The 27,279-nt window shown below is 42.7% G+C and overlaps 1 protein-coding gene across 7 annotated transcripts in view; it reads right to left on the bottom strand.

The window, feature by feature from the left end:
- The window catches only part of LOC311253862 (uncharacterized protein), a 48,167-nt gene that overhangs the window by 4,839 nt on the left and 16,049 nt on the right, over positions 1-27,279 (bottom strand). Inside the window, exons 4-9 of one of the 7 annotated variants that reach the window (XR_014621983.1) lie at positions 24,232-24,354; positions 21,042-21,198; positions 14,145-14,448; positions 13,793-13,849; positions 13,148-13,276; positions 8,464-10,568 (exon numbers count right to left, since the gene is read on the bottom strand). Coding sequence is in view for 1 of the 7 variants with exons in the window: in XM_084384332.1 (XP_084240458.1) it covers positions 13,148-13,276 (129 nt within the window). In the remaining 6 variants the exon portion in view is untranslated. Of the gene's footprint in view, positions 1-8,463; positions 10,569-13,147; positions 13,277-13,792; positions 14,449-15,666; positions 15,762-21,041; positions 21,199-24,231; positions 24,355-27,279 lie in introns of those variants that run through there. The other 6 variants (XR_014621984.1, XR_014621985.1, XR_014621986.1 and 3 more) reach the window with 6 other exon arrangements.

Here is a 27,279-nt window from a genome sequence, read left to right as displayed (position 1 = left end):
ATCTTCAATATATGGTATTAAATTTACGTGTCACTGTACAGTGGGTACTAGTTTCATTTGGAGGATTTCACGCATGAGTCACGGGAGAGTCACACAGATTTTTTTTTTGGAGGAGTAATTGTGTTTTCACCAGAAGCTGCAATGTGCCCAAACAACCGCCAGGTGGCATCTGTGAGCAGCAGGACGCCTCCATAAGACAGCAGCACGGGGCAGTGAGCACAAATGGGGAATGCAATATAATAATAATACAGCATGGGCGAGCGGTCTTAATAAGCTATAAATGCAGTGCATGCCCAAGCCCTTCAATAAAAATAATTGAAAATATTAATCTGGCAGTGTGTTCAATTATACAATACCTTAGTTCTACTGTTTTGGTCTTAAATCCGTGCCTAATCTGTCCCGTTTTGCTTGCGAAAAGCTGGAAAGCTGACAGCTTGTTTCGCGCGTGCGCACTGTGACACAGAGTAGTACAGTTACTGCTAGAGGCTGTGTTTACTGTAGATGAGCATTTTGAATGGCAAAAAAGCTGTCAGTGAAGCAGCTTATCTGCCAACGCGCATGCGCAAAACTGACTTGTTTGAATTGTTCAGCGGGAAACTGTCAGTGGTTCATTTCATCGTGTAGCCCGGTCAAAATGAGTGAAAATATTAATTCTATTCAGTCTTTGCGTTCAGTGCCGTTTTCGCGGAGAACTTTTGAGGAAAAGAAAACTATAATTTCAAGTGGACGGCCTACTCCTGAAGTAAATATCACAAAAACTGGCCGACCCCCCCTCCCGTCAAACGATCCGGTCTGACAGTGACATATTGCCTGTTCATTCATGAAAACCATCTCGAAACACTCTGTCAAACAAGTGTCAGATCTGTCAATCTGCGGTGCTACTAGTCTAGTTCGCTCATTTTAAAAACACACCGGCAGCAGCGCCTACTGATCTGAGACGTGTCACGTGAGTTACTGTAAATGCTGTGTGGAAAACCAGCTGTGGTCTGTGATTGAGGTGCAGAAGGGTGAGTTTGGAGCTGACGAGAGGATCGCGCTGACGACCGTTTCATTACATTTTTCTCATTGAAAAACTATACAACTGGCATTTAGATTATGTTCTGCACAAAAAAATAAGTGAAATAATAACAATTCGGTTTTAGCAATCAACCGCTTATAGTGATCAAATGTACTCTGGACCAACGTGATCACTATAAGCGGTTTCCACTGTAGTAGTTAAAAACCATATTATATTTTTTATTAATAAATAAATACCCCCCTTACGGGCGCGCATGGTATTGACACTTCAGCATGACCACAGTAAAAGGTCACCGCTCGCCACTGTAATACAGTATAGTTTTTCAATGAGACAAATGTAACGACGGCAGCTACAGTATACGTCTCACTCTCTTTTTTCGGTCCTCTCGTCAGCTCGAAACACACCCGTCTGTATTTTTAAAATGAGCGAACTACTGTACAGTAGTGCCGCAGATTTCTCATTCCCCACCTTGTTTGATTGAGTGTGTTGCTGGATGATTTCTCATGAAGGAACGGGCAATAGCCTGTGTCACTTTTTTTAATTTCAAGTCAAGCGGGGAGGGGGGGATCCTTGTACCTGGGTTACTGTTACCAAGGATACGGAAATAAAAGTAGCGAAGCTCCGGACAGAGTTGCGGTGATTGTATCCACTTTATGATAGGCTACTGTAGATTATGAAAACACATGAGTCTATCACAACAAGGGATTTTCCAGATCAAATCCGTTGGATTATCCATACGAGAGGTAGACTGCCGGTTCTCACGGCCCGGACTTCTGCCAATAGTTTTTTTTTTTTTTGGAGGGTGTGTGTGTGCCGAGCGGACCCCTTTAGAGAGACACGCGTCTGTATGGGACAGGCTTTTATTTAATTTAGAACAAACCTTATGTTCAGCAAAAATTTCTTAGGTCGCCGGATCTGAACCCGATCGAGTTAGTCTGGGCTTCAATGAAACGCTACATTCGCTGTGAGGCCAAACCCAAAAACAGAGATGAACTGATCTCCGCAATAGAGTCATTTTGGAAATATAAGCTCACCAAAGAGGCCTGCAACAAATACATAGATCACTTGGACAAAGTCATTGAACAGGTCATAGCATTAAAGGGAGGACCGACTGGCATGTGACTGCATGGCAGACGGCGAAAAATGCCCAGGGCCGAAGGATCTCCTGCTGAAAGACTGATGCGCACACTACGCAGATCTGAGGACACACTCTGCTTTAAATTACCTACTGTATATCATACTGCACTGTTCTGTATACCTGTCGATTTTTTAAACAAAAATGTTTTATTTGAAGCACGTAGGCTACCATGTATATATCTTATATTTTTGGGAAGTCTGAATTCCAGTCACTACACATCTTATGAACGTGATGTAAAGTCAAATCAAATCAAATCAAATCAAATTTTATTTGTATAGCCCAAATTCACAAATCACAGTTTGCCTCAGAGGGCTTTACAATCTGTACAGAGACGACACCCTCTGTCCTTCGACCCTCGATTCGAGTGAGGAAAAACTTGCCCCAAAAAAGGCCCTTTTAACAGGGAAAAAATGCGGAAGAAACCTCAGGGAGAGCCACAGAGGAGGGATCCCTCTCCCAGGACGGACAGACGTGCAATAGATGTCGCATGTACAGAGCAGATCAACGAGATCACAATGTATTCAATTATAAGTAATAACTTTATTTTTTTATATATATTTTTTTTAAATGCAGCCTCTAAAACTAGAATGAAAAATATTTTCCTATGTTCCATCTTCTCGGCTCTATTGAAAGTAATGAGCTTAATAGACATATTAGCGCCTCCATTTATCTCTGACCAATAGGTGTGCTTGTAATAATTGCTGTGACGACAGCTGGACACAATGTAACACATTAGCATCCTCCATTTATCTCTGACTGTTGGAGCCATTTTGTATATTACACATAAGGTGATAAATAATTTAGATTTGTTGGATTTATTCTGATTTTGTATATTTGAGGTTATAAGAGTGCCTATTAGTTAATAACAACTGCGCTCTTCTTATTGGCTGAGATGTGCGTAACGTGATGCGTGCGTACTTTGGTTCAGTGATGATTATGGAGGCGAGGAGAGCACACTAGTTTTTGACCGTGCTAATGATTATTGCCTGATTTTGGATTGCTACAGTTTTATTTTTTGTTGTAACTTGAATAAAGGTTTCAATAAACCCACGTGAGAAAGAACTGTGGAGTTTTTGTGGCCTAAGACACGCGTCAACTACATGCTCACGCTCCATAATTTTAGTGTGTGTTTAAAAAGTAAAAAGAGATGGAGTCACACTTACACTGACCAATGGGTGTGTTTGTGGATACTTCACTCAAGTACATTGTCAGACAAAAGTCCTGCCCCCCACAGTACTTCACACAGCTGTTTGCTTTGAACAGAAAAACCGGTTCCTACAGTAGCTCTCCTCACACTTTTCAGTTCATAAGTGAAGAAATTTCGTCGTGTTTCATGTAATAAATTTCACATGTAAGGGGAGCTGAACATACAGCCTCCATTCAGAACTCCAAGACACATGTGCCAGATGCACAGAGGCATGCGTAAAACACAGATTGAGACCACTTCATGATGTTTAGTTATTTTTTTTAGTTCATTTTCGTTTCTTTTGGATTTTTGTGCGTATTACTGAGCTGTTTTGGTCCATGTTTGTAAGCCTTTTTTCCCCTGGATTATATTTTCTAAAGTTGCAACAATATAGTAATATAATATATATTGTTTTCGTTTCATTTCGTTAAGTATAAATCAATCAATCCATTTTCTTTGAAACTATGAGATTGTAGAGCACCTAAAAACCAAAGCACCAGTTCACTGTAGCGATTTTCATACACACACCCAGTCTCGCTTTCAATAAAACACACTCGCATTCTATTACAATCGGTGAAATATATGAAAACACAATTTAAAAAATGACAGTTGTTGCTCTAGTTTTTTGTTTGGGTAAGCTTCATATTTAAAAGCGCAATGTTCAGCTGTCAGAAATTAAAAGCAGCCTCCTCTTGTTATATTTGCAGCAACACTGTTGCTTCAGGCTGTGATCAGCTTTTTTGTATCGCTCATAGCCTACTTTCCATTAAAACAACCTGCTGCTCTTGGCTGAAATCAGCCCGTTGTGGCTCCATTCTACGATTAAAGTAGTATCAACAAAGTCACTGTTAACAAAATTAACATCTAATCTGTCCCTTCAAATTGTGTGTTTGGAGCAGCTGCAGACAGATGTGCATTAATGCTCCGCTCGTGAGTCCAGCTGCATCGGGTCCAGGCCGCTGGCACGACCGAAGCAGCTTAGAGACTGTTTAAACGAGCGATCGTGGGCTATAAGTGGATTGTTACATTCACGAGAACTTGCAGAAAATAGATATGAGACAATTTGCTAAAACTTGGAGCCAGACCCGGCCAGGCTACAGGAGAGATCAAAAATATGGAGGGGGACAGGACCCCCATGAGAACCACTGATCCTGTTGAACGTAACCACTGTGAAACAATAAAAAACAACATTGATCTGATTTACCGGCGTAGCGCTCCCTCTCTCCATTCACTCTCTAGCTCTCTCGACCACAGCTGCAAATTAAGTAGCCTATGGCCTATGAACAGCGCCACTCTCCATTGCAGCTATGTTGTGGTCAAATGTGGAATTATCCCCAAATCTTTTGAGCTGCATTTCAGTATGATGCTTCCACCTAGTGGCTACAATGTGACCTACAATTTCACGCAACGCGTGAATCACGCTTTCCGTGAGGGAAACCTCTATTTGAAACTAGTACCAACTGTAGGTAGTAAGCTACAAACCTACGAGCAAATAGAACGGAAATGGACATATTCATCCAATAGTGTGCAACCAAAAAGTGATTTATTAAAATTCAAAGTTATTAAAAATGCAACAGATCTCGAATGACAACAACAACTGCGGTTGTTGTGAACCCAAGCTCTGCCGTGCATCATAACATGACAAGAGGCCGGCTGGAGATAAGCTCTTTGAATACATTCATTGGTTAATAATGTATACAGACGTGAAGGGTGGCCAGTAAAATCGATTATAAAAAAATAGTCGAAAAAAGTCAAATTTGCAAATAAGAGGTTTTTGTCTGACAGCAACAATATCAGTAATAATTCATGTGTAGGATATTAAATCAGTACAAAACAGTAATATAAATTGGATAAGACACTGAATAGTAAACCTCCACTTAATGCAATGATTTATAACAATAATAATTCATTTGTAAGATATGTAATCAATTAAAAACTGTAATAATTACTATCAGGCATGACAACGTGATGATGCATAGATTTCAGCTTCTTAAATGATACACAATTCTGTTTTGTTCTCTCTTTTAGTAGTTCCAGTGCCAAGAAAAGGCGTGTAGATGACTTTGTTGTCAGAAGAGGCACATGAACCCCTCCAATGGCTCAAGTCTTGACAGAAAGCATCGTCAACATGATAGTCAATGACATCAAATCAAATCAAATTTTATTTGTATAGCCCAAATTCACAAATCACAGTTGCCTCAGAGGGCTTTACAATCTGTACAGAGACGACACCCTCTGTCCTTCGACCCTCGATTCGAGTGAGGAAAAACTTGCCCCAAAAAAAAGGCCCTTTTAACAGGGAAAAAAAAAATGCGGAAGAAACCTCAGGGAGAGCCACAGAGGAGGGATCCCTCTCCCAGGACGGACAGACGTGCAATAGATGTCGCATGTACAGAGCAGATCAACGAGATCACAATGTATTCAATTATAAGCGATGGTTGACAGGAGTGAAAGTACATTAAGATGTATTACAGCAATAATAATGAAATGCACATGGAAATGTGATTACTAGTGATAACAGTAGTAGTGATTAATGGTAAGGATGGTATGTAGTAATGCATTACAATAATAGTAGTGGAACGTATGTAACAGAGATGTGACTAATATTAGAGACAGTAGTGGTGGGTGTCAGGCAGGGTCATGGCAGTAGGCGCATCCACGATCAGGCAGGGCCATAGCAGTAGGCGCATCCACGATCAGGCAGGGCCATAGCAGTGGGCGCATCCACGATCCACGACCCGGGCGCGGCCAGGATCCATGGGAGCCTGTAGGACTAGAAAGCACAAGGACTCCGGGGAAGAAGTAAGTCAGTGACATGCAGAGATGGGGCATGTATACAGGCATAATGTATACAGATGGAGAGGAGAGGAGAGGGGAGGAGAGAGAAGCTCAGTGTGTCATTGTCCCCCAGACTAGGCCTATAGCAGCATAACTAAGAGCTGGTCCAAGACAGGCCTGGGCCTGTCCTGGCCCAGCCCTAACTATAAGCTCTTATTGAAGAGGAAGGTCTTAAGTCTATTCTTAAAGGTAGAGAGGGTGTCCGCCTCCCGGACCAAAACAGGAAGATGGTTCCACAGAAGAGGAGCTTGATAACTGAAGGCTCTGGCTCCCATTCTACTTTTGGAGACTTTAAGAACTACAAGTAATCCTGCGTTCTGGGAGCGTAATGCTCTAGTTGGGTGATAGGGTAGTATGAGCTCCTGGAGATATGATGGTGCCTGACCATTAACAGCTTTGTAAGTGAGGAGAAGGATTTTAAACTCTATTCTTGATTTTACAGGGAGCCAGTGCAGAGAGGCCAATACAGGAGTAATATGATCTCTTTTCTTAGTTCCTGTCAGTACACGTTCTGCAGCATTCTGGACCAGCTGGAGACTCTTTAGAGACTTGTTAGGGCAGCCTGATAATAGAGAATTACAATAGTCCAGCCTGGACGTAACAAATGCATGGACTAGCTTTTCTGCGTCTTTTTGAGACAGGATGGGCCTGATTTTTGCAATGTTACATAGATGAAAAAATGCAGACCTTGAAATTTGTTTTATGTGGGAGTTGAAGGACATATCTTGATCAAAGATAACTCCCAGATTCCTGACGGTGGTGCTGGAGGCCAAGTTAATGCCATCCAAACTCGCTATATCATTAGATAATGCATCTCTAAGGTGTTTAGGACCAAGTACTATAACTTCGGTTTTATCTGAGTTTAACAGCAGAAAATTGCAGGTCATCCAGGTCTTAATGTCCTTGAGACATGCATGGAGGTTAGTAAGCTGATTAGTTTCATTTGGCTTTATTGATAGGTATAACTGTGTATCATCTGCATAACAATGAAAGTTTATGGAGTGTTTCCGAATTATATTTCCTAGAGGGAGCGTATATAAGGTGAATAGTATGGGTCCAAGCACGGAGCCTTGAGGAACACCATGACTAACCTTGGTATACAGGGATGACTCATCATTAACATGTACAAACTGAAATCGATCCGATAAATGGGACATAAACCAGTTTAATGCGGGTCCTTTAATGCCAATTAAGTGTTCCAGTCTCTGTAGTAGAATGTGATGATCAATGGTATCAAATGCAGCACTAAGATCTAGTAAGACCAGGACAGAGACAAGTCATTCGTCAGAAGCGATGAGGAGGTCATTTGTAACTTTCACCAGTGCCGTCTCTGTGCTATGATGTGCTCTAAAACCTGATTGAAAATCCTCATATAAACTATTTTTATGAAGAAAGTCACATAGCTGGTTGGCGACCGCTTTCTCAAGGATCTTGGAGAGGAAAGGGAGGTTGGATATAGGTCTATAGTTGGCTAAAGCTTCTGGGTCAAGATTAGGCTTTTTAAGGAGCGGTCTAATTACAGCTAGTTTAAAGGATTGTGGTACGTATCCTGTTAATAGAGACAGGTTGATCATTTCTAGTAGAGATGTGCTAATTAAAGGTAAAGTTTCTTTCAGCAACCTAGTTGGGATGGGGTCTAGGAGACAAGTTGTTGGTCTAGATGAAGAAACCATCGAAGTTAGTTGGTGGAGGTCGATGGGAGAGAAGCAGTCTAAATATAAGTCAGAATTTACAACTGTTTCTGAGGTTCCTGTGTTTAAAGATACAATAGTGCCAGTTGAGGGCAAGCGATGATGGATTTTGTCTCTAATAGTTAAAATTTTATCATTAAAGAAGCTCATGAAGTCATTACTACTGAGCGTTGTAGGAATACATGGTTCAGTAGAGCTGTGACTTTCTGTCAGCCTGGCTACAGTGCTGAAAAGAAACCTGGTGTTGTTTTTGTTTTCCTCTATTAATGACGAGTAATAGCTTGCTCTGGCATTGCGGAGGGCCTTCCTATATATTTTAAGGCTATCTTTCCAGGCTAAGCGGGATTCTTCCAAGTTGGTGGAACGCCATTTCCTTTCAAATTTCCGTGATGTTTGCTTCAATTTGCGGGTATCCGAGTTATACCAGGGTGCTAACCTCCTGTGCTTTATAGGTTTCCTTTTCAGGGGGGCAATAGAGTCCAGTGTTGTTCGCAATGAGCCTGCAGTGCTATCAACAAGATGATCGATTTGTGAGGAACTGAGGTTAGCGGAGGAGTCCTCTATTATATTAAGACATGGCATTGAATTTAGTGCCAGCGGTATAATTTCCTTAAATTTAGCTACAGCACTATCAGATAGACATCTAGTGAAGGAGTTTTTGCCTAATGGTGTGTAGTCCAGTAATAGAACTTCAAAAGTTATTAAGTGATGGTCTGATAAAAGAGGATTCTGTGGAGAAACTGTTAGATTTTCAATCTCGATACCATAAGCTAGAACAAGGTCAAGGGTGTGGTCAAAACAGTGAGTTGGTTTATGTACACACTGAGAGAAGCCAATGGAGTCTAATAATGAGATAAATGCAGTACTAAGGCTATCATTAACGGCATCCACATGAATATTAAAATCACCTACAATAATTACTTTATCTGATTTGAGGACTATACTTGATAAAAACTCAGAGAATTCAGATAAAAACTCTGAGTAAGGACCAGGTGCTCGATACACTACAACAAATAGAACTGGCTGTAAAGTTTTCCACGTTGGATGTGAAAGACTCAGAACAAGGCTTTCAAATGAGTTATAATTTAATTTAGGTTTAGGAATGATTGACAGACTTAAGTCATAAATAGCTGCAACACCACCTCCTCGGCCGGAGCCTCGAGGAATGTGAGTATTAATATGACTGGGTGGAGTGGATTCATTCAGGCTGACATATTCTTCAGGATGCAGCCAAGTTTCAGTAAGACAGAATAAATCAATATTACAGTCTGAAATTAAGTCATTTACTAGTACAGCTTTCGATGACAGGGATCTGATATTTAGGAGTCCGCATTTAATTCTCTTGTCTTGTTTTGAGATTGCAGAGTTGCTGTTAATTTTTATTAGATTTTCATGCACAACTCCTCTTCTGTGGACTTTTGATTTGATTAATTTAATTAATTTAGGTGGTCGGGGGGCAGACACAGTCTCAATGGAGCAACTGATCTAATGGAAGCTCAGAGAAGCGTGTAAGACTGCAGCTCTGCCTCCTGGTCTCAACTCTGGGTTGTCAGGCTGGTTGTTGGCTAATGAAATGGGTTAAATTTCTAGAGATGAGAGCCGCTCCGTCCAAAGTGGGATGGATGCCGTCTCTCCTAATGAGACCAGGTTTTCCCCAGAAAGTCCGCCAATTATCAACAAAGCCCACATCGTTTGCTGGACACCACCTTGACAGCCAGCGGTTGAATGATGACATGCGGCTGAACATGTCATCACTGGTTAGGTTTGGCAGGGGCCCGGAGAAAACTACGGAGTCCGACATTGTTTTGGCATAGCTACACACCGACTCAACATTAATCTATCTTATAGACGTCCTTAAATCAACTAAGAGCAAGATTGCCCTGACAGCTGATGCCTGGACCAGTATTGCCACAGAGGCATATTTTGGCATCACTTGTCACTTTAAGTGATGACTGGGAACTCACTAGCTTCTGCCTCACCACCATGCCACTGGAAGAACGACACACTGGAGTTAACATTGCTGCATGGATTGAGTATGCCATGGCAAGGTTTGAGGTCCCTGCTAGCAAGATTGTGGCTGTTGTCCATGACAATGGCTCCAATGTTGACACAGTGCTGGCTGCAAACATTTTGAAAGAAAAGCATGGGTGGAATTCAGTCCGCTGTGCAGGCCACACTTGGCCACAATAGGTGATCGGTCATGCTCTGAAACATCCTCAGATCACTAAAACACTAGGAGCAGCGAGGTGTCTTGTAGAGCACTTCAAAAGAAGTGAACTAGCCTCAAGCAAGCTGAAGACCAAATAGAAACAAATGGGAATCCCAGAGAAGAAATTTATCCAAGATGTCTCTACTAGGTGGAATAGCACCTTTTACATGGTGACTCGTCTGCTAGAACAGAGATGGCCGCTGACTGCAACATTGTCTAACCCAAACAGTAACACAGAAAGGGAAACAGCATCTCGACCTGAAACCAGACCAGTCGGCCTTGCTTGAGGAACTGGCAAAAGCTCTTCAGGCCTTTGAAAGTGCCACTGTCTACCTGAGTGGTGAAACCTATGCTACCGCCTCTGCCCTGCCTCCTCTGTTCAGAGGGCTTCAGAAGTCCACTCAGACCACCTATGATACAGCTTCTGTTTCTGGCATTCCAGGCAGCTGCTTCACAGGAGACAACTGCACGCTGGTCCAGAGAAGTCACTGTCAAAGATGACAACACAAACACACAGGTCATTGCAGCTGCACTGGACCCGCGTTTTCAGAAACTGAACACTGAACCTGGTGTCAGAAATTTCAAAGTAAAGTCCAATCTCTTGCCTTACAGTCCATGCAAGAAGAAACTGCAAAGAGGCAGTGTGCCAGTGAGAATGAGGAAGCCATTACATGTGCTAAGAGAACTTCAAATGGGTCTCTTGATTCACTGTTTGGATGTGACTCCTCAACAGATACTGACAGTGAGACTGCTGAACAGGATGCTCACAACCAAGCTATCACCAACGAGGCAAGATTTATGTGTTTAAATAAGAACAGTTCTTATTAATTAACATTTAACATCAACTGTAACATGCCATACTTTTTCACAAGCCTAATTTTCATCTGTTGTCCCATTGCAGGTACTGATGTACTTTAATCCCCTATCTTGGTGGAAGTCAAATGAAGCAAAATATCCAAGTCTTGCATCATTAGCCTGGTCATTCTTGTGCATTCCTGCCACTTCTACTCCTTCTGAGCGACTGTTCTCAGCTGCTGGGAACATAACCTCCAAGAAGAGAGCCAGCCTCACACCTGAGTATGTTGATATGCTCACATTTTGGATTTTTTTAAATTTTATTTACATTTACTAGTTTTATTTGAAATTTTGGACTTGGCAGCACTATTTCAAAAAGGTATAGTTATAGTATAGTAAAGTTATTTGTACATTATGTTTTTGTTATCACAACTTGCACTTTAATGTATTATTTTGTCAATTTATGTTTCATTAAAATAACAATTTAAAAATGCAGTTGTTTCAAAATATTATGTTTTCAAATACATGTTTCATGGGTTTTTAATTTGCTCTGAGAATATGAGGTAAAGTCGAAAATAATTGTGACTAATCGAAAAAATAATCGTTAGATTAGTCGACAACCAAAATAATCGTTAGTTGCAGCCCTAGTGTTGGCCTTGTATGGCTATTTCCTGGGTTAAAATCCCAGGTGGCGTTGTTGACGACACACACTACACATACACACGCTCACACAAACACACACTCAGACCCGCTCTCGCCACAGTGGCATTAGCATTAGCATCTAGCTGCTCAGGTGATGGCTGGGGCCTGTCGCAGCCTGTTTTAGAAGCATCATTTCTCCCTCGGCCTGCCATCATAGAGTGTCCGCAAGTAAAAAAATAAGTTTACCTATAGTAAAAGGCTGCAGTATTAAGGCTTAAAGCTGGCAGAAAAAATACAAAAGTGTAATATAAAAGTGTAAAAAAAAAAAATATCATTCCAGCGGAGCCTCTGTGAAACGTGTCTTACATCTTCCTCGTTCCACCAGGGGTCCCCCCCACTGTTGAAATTTAACCGCCGCTGCTAAGGAGAGGAGAGGAGGAGAGGGGAGAGTGCATAGAGGGCTGTGTTTTACCTCAGACATTTATTCTATTAATTATTTTGCATTATGGACGTTTCTGAAGGGGCTATGCCCATAATGAGTCTTAGTGTGATCAGCACTCTACAGAAAATATCAGTTGAACAGGCGGTGCTTCAATCTGGTCCAGGACACATGTGCTTACACAGTGCTAAAAGAATGTGGTCACGTGTGGCCAAGACCACCACTGACTGCGGTCTGAGTCATAAAATCCTAAGGCATTCACACCTGTACTTGGAGCTGTCCACTTATGAACAGGCGCTCACAACAAATAATACCAGGCCTGACCAGCTTGTTTGTTTTAGTGCTGCATCACTAGACTAACAAGAAGCTTCTTTCCACAGGCTGTGAGACTCGATTCATCCTCAGCACTCCACCATGAAAAATAGTTTCCATTTTATGACTAATCTAACCAGATAACAGAAATTCTGACCCGATGACCGGCATTAAGAATGATTACAATAACGTAAAGGTAGGATTTTGTAATATTTTGTTTAGGACAGCAACCGATGGTTATTTTCATGCTGGTTGTTTTCTCCATTAATCCTTTGATCGGTAAAAATATTGAGAACTGTGGTCACAGTAAGCCAGAGGCCCAAGTGACACCTTCACAATGTCCAGTCCAAACCTGAACATTATAAATACAATGAAATGATTTAAAGGAAACGCAGCAAATGTCATACCAGCTGTAAAGCGGCAACCACATGATTTTACTGGAAAAATAACTGAAACCACTATCAAAATTGTTATCAATTAATTTTCTGTCAATCAACTGATTAATCAAATATAAGCAATATATGTAAAAACTGATGAATACTTGAATTTATAACAAACCATATTGTATAAGCCCTTCATTTTTGTGCAAAAAAATAATAATTTCCAGTGTAACTGGTAATAACTATAGCTGTCAGATAAATGTAGTGGAGTAAAAAGTGCAATATTTGCTTCTAAGATGTAGTAAAGTGGAACTTTAAAAGTAATATGAAAAGAAAAGGCTAAATTTAAGTACAAGTATCTCAAATTTGTAATTAAATACATTACTTGACTAAATGTACTAGGGTGCCACCAGACTGAGGCGTGCGTTTTTTAAATTTATTTTACACACCCAGATCTACTTATGTTACTCCAAATAAATGAAAATGTTTCAAAATTCACTTTTGGAAGAAGGTTTCCTGGCACCGACTCCAGATGCTCCATCCTCTGCTGATGGTTGTTTGCGTCTCTTGTGTGTTGGTGGGATGTTATCCCCCTCATCAGCTGCAATAGTTTACTCTGCTGATGGTTCTATGAAATACAAAATATTCAGTCAGACATGTGAGAATGACCACAATTACGGCTGGATGGTACAGCAAAAAATTATCCACAGGCAGGTTTAAGGTGGGTCACAGAGGTGGTTCTTTATTCCTCCACCTCAGCAAACAGCATAACACATCAGTACCACCTCCCCCAGGTTGTTAAAATGGCCCCCATTTATAGGGTGTCACAGCTAATGACCCTGGAAGATTCCATCCACAGGGATCCACTGCCTATCAACATGTTTAACCCACCATTTTTATTCCTATATTTACACCACCTTATCAGTAACAAATACACACCCTCATTTGCCTCCCCTAACAACAAAAATACACATCCCACTTTGTCTTTTTTCCTGGGGGAAGCCTTTTGCCTGCACACCCTGAAGACAAACACTGGTGAGTAAACAATACACTTGACTTCTTCACTGCATGCACTTATTGAGCAACACAATACACATTCTTAGCTTAGCTCCTTGTTGAAGGAATTAACACATTTAATATGCACCTTTAACCCTCTGTCCCGCTGCTCTAGGTGGAGCTGCGTGGCCCACACATCACCCACCTGTAAAACCAAGACCCGACCAAGGACAATAAACGTTCAATAAATACGATAAACATATCCATACAAATGTGCAAAAAACAGTGTTAAAATGTATTGTGCAAATCTCCAATAAAGTGCTGTTGCTCCTCTGCATATGTAGTCACACTCAGTCCATAGTGCGTGGTGCCATGTGTGCAAAGCCTGGTGACGATGTGCTCTTCGTCAGATTTCCTCCTCCCTCTCCCCAAAGAGAACAGTACCTCATTCCTCTGACATTCTGGACAGACAGTCCGCCACCACATTTGACTTCCCTGACCTGTAGTGCACCGTGAAGTCATAGGGCTGCAGGGCCAGGTACCACCTAGCGATGTGCATGTTGGCATCCCTCATGCGATAAAGCCACTGCAAAGACCGATGATCAGTTTCCAGGAAGAAGTGCCGCCCCAGCAGATAATATCTGAGGGTGTCGATGGCCCACTTCATCGCCAAGCACTCCTTTTCCACTGTAGAGTACCTTTGTCTCTCTGTCCAGCAGCTTCCGACTCTCCTTCCACCACCACCTCCTCTCCTTCCACCTCCTGCAGAAACACTGCTCCCAGGCCCACTCCAAAAGTGTCCGTCTGAATGAATGAATGAATGAATGAATGAATGAATCTTTTATTGTCATTATACTGGGTGTACAATGAAACTTTGTTAGACTATTCTCGGTAAAAGACAATTAGTTAGACAATATAAAACATATATTAAAAAAAATTAAAAAACATAAAAGGCACACATGGAGATCAACAAAACAAGACAAGAGCAGCAGTATATATAAAATACAATGTCTGTGCAGCAGAAAGGTATCAGTGCAGCTTCAAATAATGATAATAATAATAATAATAATAATAATAAGTGATAGCAGCAGCATGTATAACATGCGTGTGTATAACAGTGACTGTTATGATAGAAGTGGGATGATGTAGGCAACAGCTCTGGGGTAGAAGCTGTTTCTTAGTCTGTTTGTTTTGGTTCTGATTGTCCTGAACCTTCTGCCAGATGGTAACAGCTCAAACATGGAGTGACCGGGTGTGGGGTGTCTCTAAGGATGCTGAGGGCTTTCTTGTTGAGCCTTTTTGTGTAAATGGTGTCCAGTTCGGGGAGCTTCAACCTGATGATGCGCTGAGCCACCTTCACCACACGATAGAGACTGTAGCGTTCCGCGGCTGTACAGCTGGCGTACCACACTGTGGCGCTGGTGGTCAGGATGGACTCGATGGTGCTTCTGTAGAAGTTGAGGAGTAGTTTGGCCCGCTTCAGTTTCCTCAGGAAAAAGTCTCTGTTGAGCTTTATTGACCAGCTGCATGGTGTTGTTCGTCCATGCCAGCTGGTTCGACAGTGTGACTCCCAGAAACTTCAGCTTTTCTACATCCTTCACCGTCTCCCCATTTATGTGGAGGGGTGCGTACGGTTCCACCTTAGTCCTACAGAAGTCAGCGATCATCTCCTTGGTTTTAGAGGTGTTGAGGATGAGGTCGTTTGCTCCGCACCACTGTATGAGATGATCCACCTCATGCCTGTAAGCTGTCTCATCCTCCTCTGAGATCAAGCCAACTACAGTCGTGTCATCGGCAAACTTAATGACAGTGTCTGAGGGGTAGATGGGGGTGCCTCTATTTTCTGCAGCACCTGTTGCAGGTGCACCATATGCTCCTCCCATGATTGGCTGAAAATAACTACATCATCCAAATATGCAGCCACACAGTCAGATAAATCCCTCAAAACATGGTCCATTAGTCTTTAAAACGTGGCTGGCGCCCCCTGGAGACCAAATGGCATGACCTTAAACAGATACATACCAAATGGTGTTCTGAAAGCTGTCATCTCCTTGGCATCTGGTGCTAAGGCAACCTGCCAGTAGCCCTTGCTGAGGTCCAGTGTGGTGATGTACCGAAAGCTGCACGCTGTATTCAGGTATCTGAAATCAATACAAAATCTGAGAGTACCATCTTTCTTTGGGACCAATACAATGGGCCTGCCACTCACTGTTATTCCCAGCTCCAACATCAGCCTAATTTCCTTTTGCAGCAGAGGAATCAACCGCTCAGGAATCCTGTAGCTTTTCTACTGCACTGGGGCATCTCCCTTCAGCCGAATCCTGTGCTGCACCAGTCAGGTGAAAGCTGGTGTCTCCCTGAAGAGTTCTGGGTCAAGCAGGGGCTTCGCCTCTGCCTGCTGGGTGAGAGACAGATGTGACAGGTCCACTTCTGGGCCCTCTGCTGTTGTGGTGGTAGCTGGGAAGAACTTGTCAACAGTATCCTCCTCCTGCACCTCACGGACCAAAAGCTGCTGGTGCACAGGCTCTGAACGCACCTGGACCTCCTCAAGCAGGTTAACATGAAAAGTCTGGTATCTTTTAAACCTGTCCGGCATAAAAAGTTCATGTGTGACCTTACCCGCACGTTTGCTGATTTCATATGGTCCATGCCACTTAGTCAGCAACTTGCTTTCACTGGTTGGCAACAACAACAACAGTACTTTTTGGCCTGGATGAAAGACCCGCTCTCTGGCCTTTTGATCATACCACACCTTCTGGTTTTGTTGAGCCGACTCCATGTGTTCATGTACAAGCGCCATCATCTTCTCCAGTCTCTCCCTCATTTTTACCACATATGCTACCACATTTTCTCCTTCTGGCTTCGAACTCTCCCAGTAATCTTTCAGCAGGTCCAGCGGTCCTCTCACCTGGTGCCCATACAACAGTTCAAACGGAGAGAAGCCCGTAGATGCTTATGGGACCTCTCTGTACGCAAACAGCAGGTATGGCAGCCAGCAGTCCCAATCCGAACCTGTGTGAGACACAAACTTGCGCAGCATGTTTTTCAGTGTCTGGTTATAGCGCTCCATCAGCCCATCCGTCCCACAGTCTGTTAAAATCTCCTTGGGTATGCCTACTCTAGAAAAAAGTTGTAAAAGGCAATCTGCTACTTGTCTAGCTTTGAAAGACCTGAGAGGGAAGGCTTCAGGGTGCCGTGTGGCATAGTCGCACATGACCAAAATGTAAAGGTGGCCTGAGGAACTTTTCTCAAATGGGCCTACAATGTCCATGCCTATCCTCTCAAAAGGTGTATCAATGATGGGCAAAGACTGTAATTGGGTACGTGTAACTCCTCTAGCAGAGGTTAGTTGGCAGGTTTCACAGGAAGCACAGCACTGAGAGACTTGAGTGTACATCCCTGGCCAAACAAAGCAGCTTCCAATCCTGTTCAGAGTTTTCTGGAAAGCCAGGTGACCTGCCCATAGAATTGAATGCCCCATCTCCATAACTCTCTGTCTGAACTGTTGTGGCAGTGCTAAAGTCTCATTTTTTTCCCCTTTTCTGATAGAGAAGACCCTCCTTCACCATGTAGGTGTCATCATCTAAACAGCTTGGGTTATTTTGTTGAACACCCTCCACATCTGTCACCTTTTCAAACTACTGCTTCAGTGTCACATCTTGTTTTTGCAGTGAGCTCAAATCTGGGGGAAACTCAAAATCAAGCAGTTCTGGTGGTTAAGGAGAGCTTTGTGCTCCTTGTCTAAGTGAACCCTTTAGCTTCTCCCGTCTTCACTGTGCTTGTGACTTGTGAGGTTTAACTGGCCCTGCTTCCCAGTCTACCTCAAAGAAAGGCAGCTCTCTGAGGACTCCCTCTGCACTCTGGTGGTGACACAGGCAATGTGACTGAATCACTCAATGGCTCACTGAAATCGGCTACTGAACTCTGATCCTCCTCACTGCTCCCGTCAGGTTTGCATATTGGCGGGGTCATAAGGTCATAGAGTGTGGGTACATCATCGCCTAGAGCAGCCATTCCTGACCCCAATTGGGGTCGCGAGATGATTTCTGGGGGTCGCCAAATCATTTTGGAAAAATATAAATGCGCAAAATAATGAGCGTCCAACCGGATGTTACAAGGACGACGAGCGGTTGGTCTCAAACAGGCATTTTATTACTCAAAACCAGTTGCATGTCTGCCCTTCTCATTCACACATACAGACACGGCTCTCTCTCTACCCCGCCTCTCACCGTGGGGGGAAATAAAAAAAGAAAAAGAGAGAGAAAAAAGGCGCGTTGTTGTTTTAGCCACAGCTGCAGCAAGTTTGCTAGCTGGAAAAATGGAGCGATGGCTTAAAAGAAAAAGTGTTCCAGCACAAGACAGTCAGCAGCAGCAGCAGGGGTCCCAAGATCAGCCACCAGAACCACCACCTGAGAAACATATGGCACTGAGAGCTTGAAGCCAGCAAAACTAAAAAGACATTTAGAGACAAAACACAGCAGCTTAACTTATAAGCCAATTGATTTTTTTCAGCGCAGGGAGCAAGAACTAAAAAGGCAAAAAACAGTGGTGAGTGAATATTCTACAGTCCCTGCTAAGGCCCTGGCAGCTTCATATGAGGTCGCATATCTGGTGGCTCAATCGAAAAAGGCTCACACGATTGCGGAGAGTCTCATCCGTCCCGCAGCTGTAGCAATCACAAGAGCAATGCATGGGGAGAAAATATCTAACACTCTTTAACCATTCCCCTGTCAAATGACACCGTGGGGCGCCGCATTCAGGACATAGCAAATGACATTAAAGAGCAACTCATTGACAGAGTGAGGAAGAGCAAATTGATGAATGCACAGATGTGTCAGGAGATGCGCAGCTGCTGGCCTTTGTGAGGTACAGCTACGAGGACATGTTGTTTTGCTCATCAATGGAGGGAACATGCACTGGACGGGACATTTTCAACAAGCTCAACAGTAACATACAAAAAGAGAGACTGAGATGGGAGAGCTGTGTCTCTGTGTGCACAGATGGAGCTGGAGCTATGCAGGGGGCAAGAAAAGGTTTGAGGGCCTGCGTGTTAGAGGTAGCCCCCATGTGAAATTTCTGCACTGTATGATCCACAGGGAAGCACTTGCTGGCAGGTGTCCTCCAAACATCAGTTAAGATTGTCAATTTCATTAAATCACGGCCACTGCAAAGCAGACTCTTTGCCACACTCTGTCATGAAATGGGATCAGACCACGAAGGACTTCTCTTTCACACAGAGGTCAGGTGGCTTTCTCACAGCAAAGTTTTAACGAGGCTCTTTGAACTGCGTGAGGAGGTCCGCATATTTTTATCAGACTGTAGTTCTCCCCTTGCTGACTATCTGACTGACCCAAAGTGGGTCACGAGCCTCGCATATTTAGCCAGCATTTTTGACAAACTAAACAGCTTAAACTTGTCCCTACAAGGCCCAAACACAAATGTCCTTATTCTCTCTGATAAGGTCATGGCATTTAAGAGAAAGCTGAAGTGGTGGGCTGTGCGAGTGCAAGGGGGAAGTGTTGAAATGTTCCCTGAGCTTGATGACTTTATGGAGAGTTACGACATAACCATTCAAACTATGAAAGGAATTATTGCCTCTCACCTCAGAAGCCTGCTTGAAAGTTTCAATAAGTACTTCCCAAATGATGACACGCCGGAAAAGTACGACTGGATATGCCAGCCTTTCACCACCTCCACCGCACATCACCTGCCATCAGAGCTGCAGGACGCCCTGCTAGATCTCTCCTCTGACCGCACGTTACAGACTGCTATCTCGGCATGCGCACTGGAAGAGTCCTGGTTGTCAGTAGCAACAAAGTACGCAGCACTGTCAAAAGCTGCAACCGATGTACTATTTCCATTTGCATCCACATATCTGTGTGAAAAGACCTTTTCTGCACTGACAACAAAATACAGATGAATGACAACAAAATACAGATGAATACTGAAAAACAAATACAGATCACGACTCCTCAGAGTTGAGAGTGATCTTCGCGTGGCCGTGTCTAACATAAAGCCAAGAATGCAGCTGCTCTGTTCAAACAAGAGGCAAACAAAAGGCCCAGCCATCACATTACATAGTGGTTGCAGCTATTTGGCTTTGTGAAGAAAAAAAAAAGAAGACAACGTTTATAGAGTTAGGAGTTTGTTTTAACAAAACTTGTTAAGTTGTTGTTATGACACAATGTTATGACGTTCTTTTTCATGTTTAAGCTCTCAGCAACATAGATGTTTAAAATGAAACATGGGCAGTTTTTCTCCCCAGTGTGTTTTGTTAAGGCTTCCTAATTAGCATGTGCTGGTTATCATTTTATTTCATTAAAAAGAAAAAAAGTTTGCGTTAATTGTTTACATTTTAACCGGCTCAACTACCAGCAATATGATGGGATGTAGCGACCATCGTCGGTCTGTAACTCACGTGAAAAGTCAGACTCTTGTTTGAAAATATTCAAAAGTGTTTCAAAATAAAATGATAAAGAAACTAATAGCTGAAGTGTGATCATAAGTGCTTGTCTGATTTGTAAATTCGACGTAGCCTACGGTGTATTGATTGTGTGTGGGTGGGGTGGGGGGGGGGTCAAATCAATTCAAATTTTATTTGTATAGCCCAAATTCACAAATCACAGTTTGCCTCAGAGGGCTTTACAATCTGTACAGAGACGACACCCTCTGTCCTTCGACCCTCGATTCGAGTGAGGAAAAACTTGCCCCAAAAAAAAGGCCCTTTTAACAGGGAAAAAAAAATGCGGAAGAAACCTCAGGGAGAGCCACAGAGGAGGGATCCCTCTCCCAGGACGGACAGACGTGCAATAGATGTCGCATGTACAGAGCAGATCAACGAGATCACAATGTATTCAACTGCGGACAGCAGTGCATATTGAATTGGGGGTCGCGACTTAAAAAGGTTGAGAACCACTGGCCTGGAGTGTATGGCAATGTTGGAGCTAATGCCACAGGCAACATTAAAGTCTGCCCCCCCCACAGTCAGATAAACTTCAGCTGTAGGATAAACATGCTCATCTCCATGAATACAGCTTATCCGTGATCTGTCTTTACTCCATTTATCTCTGGGGACCAAACCGGACAAAACTACAGTCTGAAAACCTGCAGAGTCAAGTAATGCTATTTCACGCTTTCAATTGATCAGAACTGGGGCTGCATGGCCTGCGTCCCTCACTGTACCCACTGTAGCTGGCCTTGGAGCAGAATAAAGGAAAGATGGTTTAGTGTGGCTCAAAGCTGGGCAAAATGGTTTTCTATGCCCTAAACCATTACAGTGGTAACACCTGACATCGACTTTTAGCATAGCTTGTGGCCTGGGGAGTAAACTGCCCATCACTTGAAAACCATCTACCTCGTGACTTGACCAAGCCCCTGTTTACCCCCAGAGGACTTACTTGAATGGACCTGGTGGCTCTCCCAGCCAAAGGTGGCAGCTCAGCTTCCTTTTCTGGCTGATGTGACGATGCCGGCCAGGCGTGCAGCTTCCTCTGCTGTCTTGGGGTCATGCTCTCTGATCCAGATCTCCAGCTCTGCATGGACCATCCTCAGGAACTGTTCAAGAATAATAGTGTCAACTAGTTCTTTAACTGTTGATTTCTCTGGCTTAACCCATTTGCAAAAAAGGTCTTTTAGATGCACATACAGCTCTCTTGGAGTTTCACCAGGCTCAAACTTGAGGGACCGGAATCTTCTGCAGTAAGTATCAGGTGTAATTTAATATTTTGCCAGAATTGCTGCTTTAACTTTGAATAGAATAGAATAGTCTTTATTGTCATTGTCGAGGCAATGACATTTTGTTGGAGTAGCCTTCCAGCTGCCTTGTACATATAAATAAATATAAAAATATAAAGAAAACAATCAACAATATAACAATAATTAAAATGTGTGCAAAGAAGTCCAAGCCTTAAAGGGACCAGTAGTGCAATGTGTGTGTGTAAGTGTGTGTTGATGGGGGGGGGTTTCAGTGTGGGAGGGGGGTGGAGTTCAGTAGTGTAACAGCTCTGTGGTAAAGGCGTTTTTTAGTCTTGTTGTGGGGGCGCTCAGTGTTCTGTAGCGCCTTCCTGAGGGCAGCGGGGCAAAGAAGCAGTGACCAGGGTGTGTGCTGTCTCTGGTAATTCTCTTAGCCTTCCGGATGCAGCGGGTCTGGAAGATGTCCTCTTGTCTGGGGAGCTTTTTCATATCTTTCAGATTCTTTCATGTCCATCAGAACACAAGCACTGCGGGCTTTGCCGGTGAGCAGAGGGACCAGACGCACAGCCCATCCATCTTTAGGCCAGTGACAAACCTGGGCCATTCTCTCAAATGTTGTTAAGAAATGCTCAATGTCATCATCTGGACATAATGGCAGTAGCTTGAGTTCCCTCTGTCTGACAACCCAACTTGCCTGGCTCATCATTTCATCTGGGTCATCAAAATCACCATAATTTTCGTCATTTATTTGTGGGCGCTGACTCTCATCCATAGTGTCCGGCTCTGTTCTTTGTTCTTCTCTCCTCATGTTAACTTGTTGCTGCATTTGGGAGACTTGATACTGCATGCGTCTCCATCGCTGTTCTTGAAGTGAGGACTCTTTCTCTCTTTGCTGGTCTCTCTCCGTTTGTGCTCGCATGAGTGATTTCACCATACCTGCTAATTCATCCAGCTTGTCTTCTGTTTTAGCATCCGTCATGGTGTCTGGAGCACCTGCTCCGCAGGGCCCCTCATCTGGTTCTTCTTGGACATTTTTCTTCCCCTGCCTTGGCATCCTTTGCTGTAACGTGGGCCCCAGCTTCTGACACCACTTGTGAGAATGACCACAATTACGGCTGGATGGTGCAGCAAAAAATGATCCACAGGCAGGTTTAAGGTGGGTCACAGAGGTGGTTCTTTATTCCTCCATCTCAGCAAACAGCATAAACACATCAGTACGACAGCTGGTGTCACAGCTAATGACCCTGGAAGATTCCATCCACAGGGATCCACTGCCTATCAACATGTTTAATCCACCATTTTTATTCCTATATTTACACTACCTAATCAGTAACCTATATACACACCCTCATTTGCCTCCCCTAACAAAAAAAATACACATCCCACTTCATATTACATTTACTAAAATACAATACACACATCCACCACCCCCACACCAATTTACACTTGGTTACCCTTTTACTGGGGGAAGCCTTTTGACTGCACACCCTGAAGACAAGACTGGTGAGTACACAACACACTTGACTTCTTCACTGCATGCACTTATTGAGCAACACAATACAAATTCTTAGCTTAGCTCCTTGTTGAAGCAATTAACAATTATTATGCACTGTTAACCCTCTGTCCCTCTGCTCTAGGTGGAGCTGCGTGGCACACACAGCACCCACCTGCAATACCAAGACCCGACCAAGGACAATAAACGTTCAATAAATACGATAAACATATCCATACAAATGTGCAAAAAATAGTGTTAAAATGTATTGTGCAAATCTCCAATAAAGTGCTGGTGCTCCTCTTAAAGTGTCTGTGCAATTATTAAACTGTAGTCACACTCAGTCCAAAGTGCGTGGTGCCATGTGTGCAAAGCAAGGTGACGATGTCCTCTTCGTCACAAGACAATACTTCAATTGTGCTGTAACAATGCGGACCATAAAAAAAAAAATTGTGTCAAAACATTTCAGTGCTATGAAAGATTCAAGTTTTAAAATTCTGTATTTGCATTCATCATTTGCAAATGCATTTGAATGTTGTAGAACTGATTTACAATCAACTTCTTCACTGTCACTGAATTACATCCAGTATTTACCTGAAAAAAGGCTCAATTAACCAATCTTTTAAACACTGTTTAATCTATTGAAGCTCACAGGGACTCAAGCTCTTATTTAGTCTGACGTGTTAATGTTGCTTACAAAAGGCATGTACATGTACATGCTGCACTGACTTTGGTTTATTACCGCAATACATCAATTTCGCCACCATATCAGACTGGGCAAGACTGGCCTGTAAATGTATATAAGTAAAGCTTACAGAGCTTTTTATGATTAAAAAGCACTATAACATTTGAATTTCTCAACTAATTTCAATGAGCCATTTTTATATTCAATGGTTTATTACTATTTTTTTACTACTCTCAAAACCAGTTGAGAAATTACAATGCTATAGCACTTTTCACCCAGAAAAACCACAGTTCCCTTGTTTATTTGTATTCGTGCACAGGCGAGTCTTTGCCAGGTCAAATATGGCGGCGACGTTGAGGTACAATCCAGCAGCCAATGCAGTGTCTATATTTCTATATTTTTGGTTGAAGTGGTGGGCGTAGTATTCTGATCTTTTACTTTACCTATACTTAAAGTAAAATAAATAATATCACACTTACAAGGAAATATCTTTCACTGCAAATGTTACTGAAGAATTTAAGCAGAATTGGGATAATGTAATTCAAATATTTTCAGTAAAAGTAATGGTTGCAGTAAACTATACCAGGTTGTGACTGTTTTATTCTACCTGATCAGCAACAATGCCTCTGCACCCCCAAACTCAGGGTTGAAAAGATGGAAGGAATCTTTTGTTTATTTTCAAACGCTTTTCATCTACTGATCTTGTGTAAAAATTCACCTTTGCAAGAAGGTCTTACAGCACCATCTCCAGAATATGCGCCATCCTCTGCTGATGGTTGTTTGCGTCTCTTGCGTGTTAGTGGGATGTTATCCCCCTCATTACCTGCAACATTATTTTCTGCTGAAATACATAATTTAGTCAGATATGTTCTTCAGTTGTGCTGTAACAATGCTGACCATAAAGTGTCAAAACACTTCAGTGCCATAAAAGATTAAAGTTTTAAAATTCTATATTTGTGAGGAAATGTACCATAAAAGACGTCATCTTGAATATGAGACAAAAATAAATGGTACAACAACCTACTTAAAAACTAAATAAAAAATACCATCAATAGAAGGTGAATGGTTTCCTTCCTCTCTGCACCCATCTTTATCAACACTACCCAGAACTTTGTCTGCAGGAGACATACCAAGCTTATAAATCTGGTCAAACAAAAAGAATGGTAGACAAAGGAGAATGGAAATCAAACATACTATTTGGATCAATTGTGATTTCATTCAAATTCTTGTCATGGAACTCGACCAATCTTTCCTGCTCAAGTGCCATAAAAACTTTGCTGATCTTCGCGAGTTGCAGCGTCTTCTCAGCGAGTCGATAGAACTCACGATGTAGTCTGATGTCGTGGAAAGTTGGCCAGTTGGTCCATCTCCGTGTCTGTCTTGTTCAGGACTGTTGAAAGGGTCGCAGAATGCTTTCACAGTTTGGTTGATGTCAATGCCTTGGGACACTTTGCACCACACGCATTTGCAAAGCCACGAATGCAGTCTGAACCATGGAAGTGTGACATAGCTGCAGGTCTCGCAAACATGTAACAATTGTCTTTAAGAACCCCTCAAGCCTCTCAAGGATGTCTAATGCACAGAGCATTTTTTAAGTCAGAAGAATTGGAACTGGTCTGCCTCGCTTTCCTCTGATGATAATCGTTGAGAAATGTCTGAGGTGGAAAAAAGCTCTGCAGACAGTGCCCAGTTCAAATCCTCATGGGGCTCAGATGTGTCCCTTGACAAAAATGCATCCTTCCCTGCATCTGTTGAATAGCAGGGTTTGTTTTAAACAGACCTTTGCCAGATCTATCCAGGCCTTTGTAGAAGGACGTTCGGACAGCGCACCACTGCATTCACCTTGGAAGTCATTTAGAAACCGATGCGTTTTTTGAATTTCTTCAGTAAAGGGAATTACAGTTGGTGCATTCCACTTGGCTTCAACAATGTTCCTCAGTGCTGTTGCAGAAACCATTGCATTCCACTTTTCACTGTGCACTTGCTGGAATTCTGTGGCATGCTTCACAAGTTCCTGATCATTGGATATTAGCGCCTGAGCTTTGATGAGCTTACTGACTTTTACCAGAGTTTCCAAGTTTAGTTGCAAGTAACGGAATGGCAAAAGTGTTTGTGCTGCTCTCATAGCCGCATGTCACTTTGACAGCTCTGACCAACTCTAGGTATAATTAATAAAATCCTCCATCTTTTTTATTGTAAATTGTGTAATGTAAATATGTAAATTTCCTGGCATTAGCCAGCAGTCGTCCCAGTTCACACATTTTTTCTCAAGTGCACTGTTGATTTTTTGCTGTCATCCCACCTTTATTGAGCATGTGCTCTCCAAACTCACGCGGTCATTTTTTTGTAATTTCTTTGAAAGGACTGGGATTCATAGCACTGAAAACTTCCCACAAGTGCCTGTTCATATGCAAAAGCACAAGACCTGTGTATGTACACAGAGCCTGAACACGGTTCTTTCCGGGCTTTGGTTTGATTGACCCAGGCTTGAGTTTACAAATTTGCACATGTCGCCACAGAACCTCTCTTGTAAAGAGTCCTTGGCAGTACGCACAGCTCATGATATCAGTTGCCTGCACTTCTTTTGGTGGCTGTTTCAATGGGACAAGTTGCCCCTTCCCTGACTCCATGACAGCAGCATTATGAACATAGTTGCCTCTGTGACGAATATATTCTAGCTGTTGTTTTCTCTCTTTGGATCCCTTTGGAAAGCTAAGAGCTCTTGACACATCCATTTTATCTTGGTGTGCACTTTCAAGATGCCTTGCAATTTTGGCATATGGCTTACTGCAATAGACACAGAAGTGTCTCTTATTGTAGACTCTTTTGCCATTTTTTTTTGGAAAGCACCAACAACTACGCTGCCATTGGGGTCCTGACTTGAGCAGGGTTCTTCTTCAATAGTGGTGACAGATGCGATGTAGTTGATGTCCAAGTCAGGTGTTGTGCCGTCACATATGGTGGGACTCTCCATACCGCAGTCATCCAGTACAACATAAAGAAAGTATTTTCTTTGTTTGGGATCATGGCTTTCATCACTGTCTTAAGGGGGGGGGGTGGATACGGTACGGCACAGTGTCGCTGCACACAGTCTGTCAATCCGTGAGAGCGCGCGCACACACACAGCCTTATGGTACATGTATGTATAATGTGTGATGTGGTTAACACGGTTAAGTCCACTTCTGTGTGGCCCTATGAGCCTATCATGCCACTACAGCTGCAGAATGGTTTAAGCTACAGATTCTGTAGAGAACAACATCAGACCTTATAGAGCAGAAGTGTATTTTCTGTTAAGATTGGTTTCATTTCTTATCAGCAGCAATACACATGAGTTAGTTGGCTGACAGGAGGAGCAGGCATAGTGCTGCAGTTATGCAAAAAGATGAAGTCAAATACAGAGATGATCTGTTAATGTGTCATACTGGATTGGATTTAGGTTTCATAATGCAAAGACCTGATGTTTAGACTTGTGAGAAATTAAATAGTTTTCCATTGAGTAAGAAATATACTGTAAACACCATATCAGGATGTGAGAGCAAAAGGGGAGAAACCCCTTTTGCCGTAAGTGTCAGAGTCAGACGAGAGACAATTGCCTCTCGTCTGGGGTGTTACAGGAAGATAGATGGTAGATGAAATTTACATTCTAATGAAGTATCAAAAGGGTCACTGTCCTGGGAAAGACGATCCACCAAACATCAAGGGGTCATTGTTCTGGGAAGAAATGTTGTAACCCCCCACTCTGTTTTGTGTTTAAGTCAGAAACATT

This window comes from Pagrus pagrus, assembly GCF_965226575.1.
Source record: "Pagrus pagrus genome assembly, contig: HAP1_SCAFFOLD_58, whole genome shotgun sequence".
Classification (NCBI taxonomy): Eukaryota; Metazoa; Chordata; class Actinopteri; order Spariformes; family Sparidae; genus Pagrus; species Pagrus pagrus.
The sequence above is the reverse complement of the archived record's forward strand: the minus strand, read 5'-3'. Positions and strand labels throughout refer to the sequence as shown.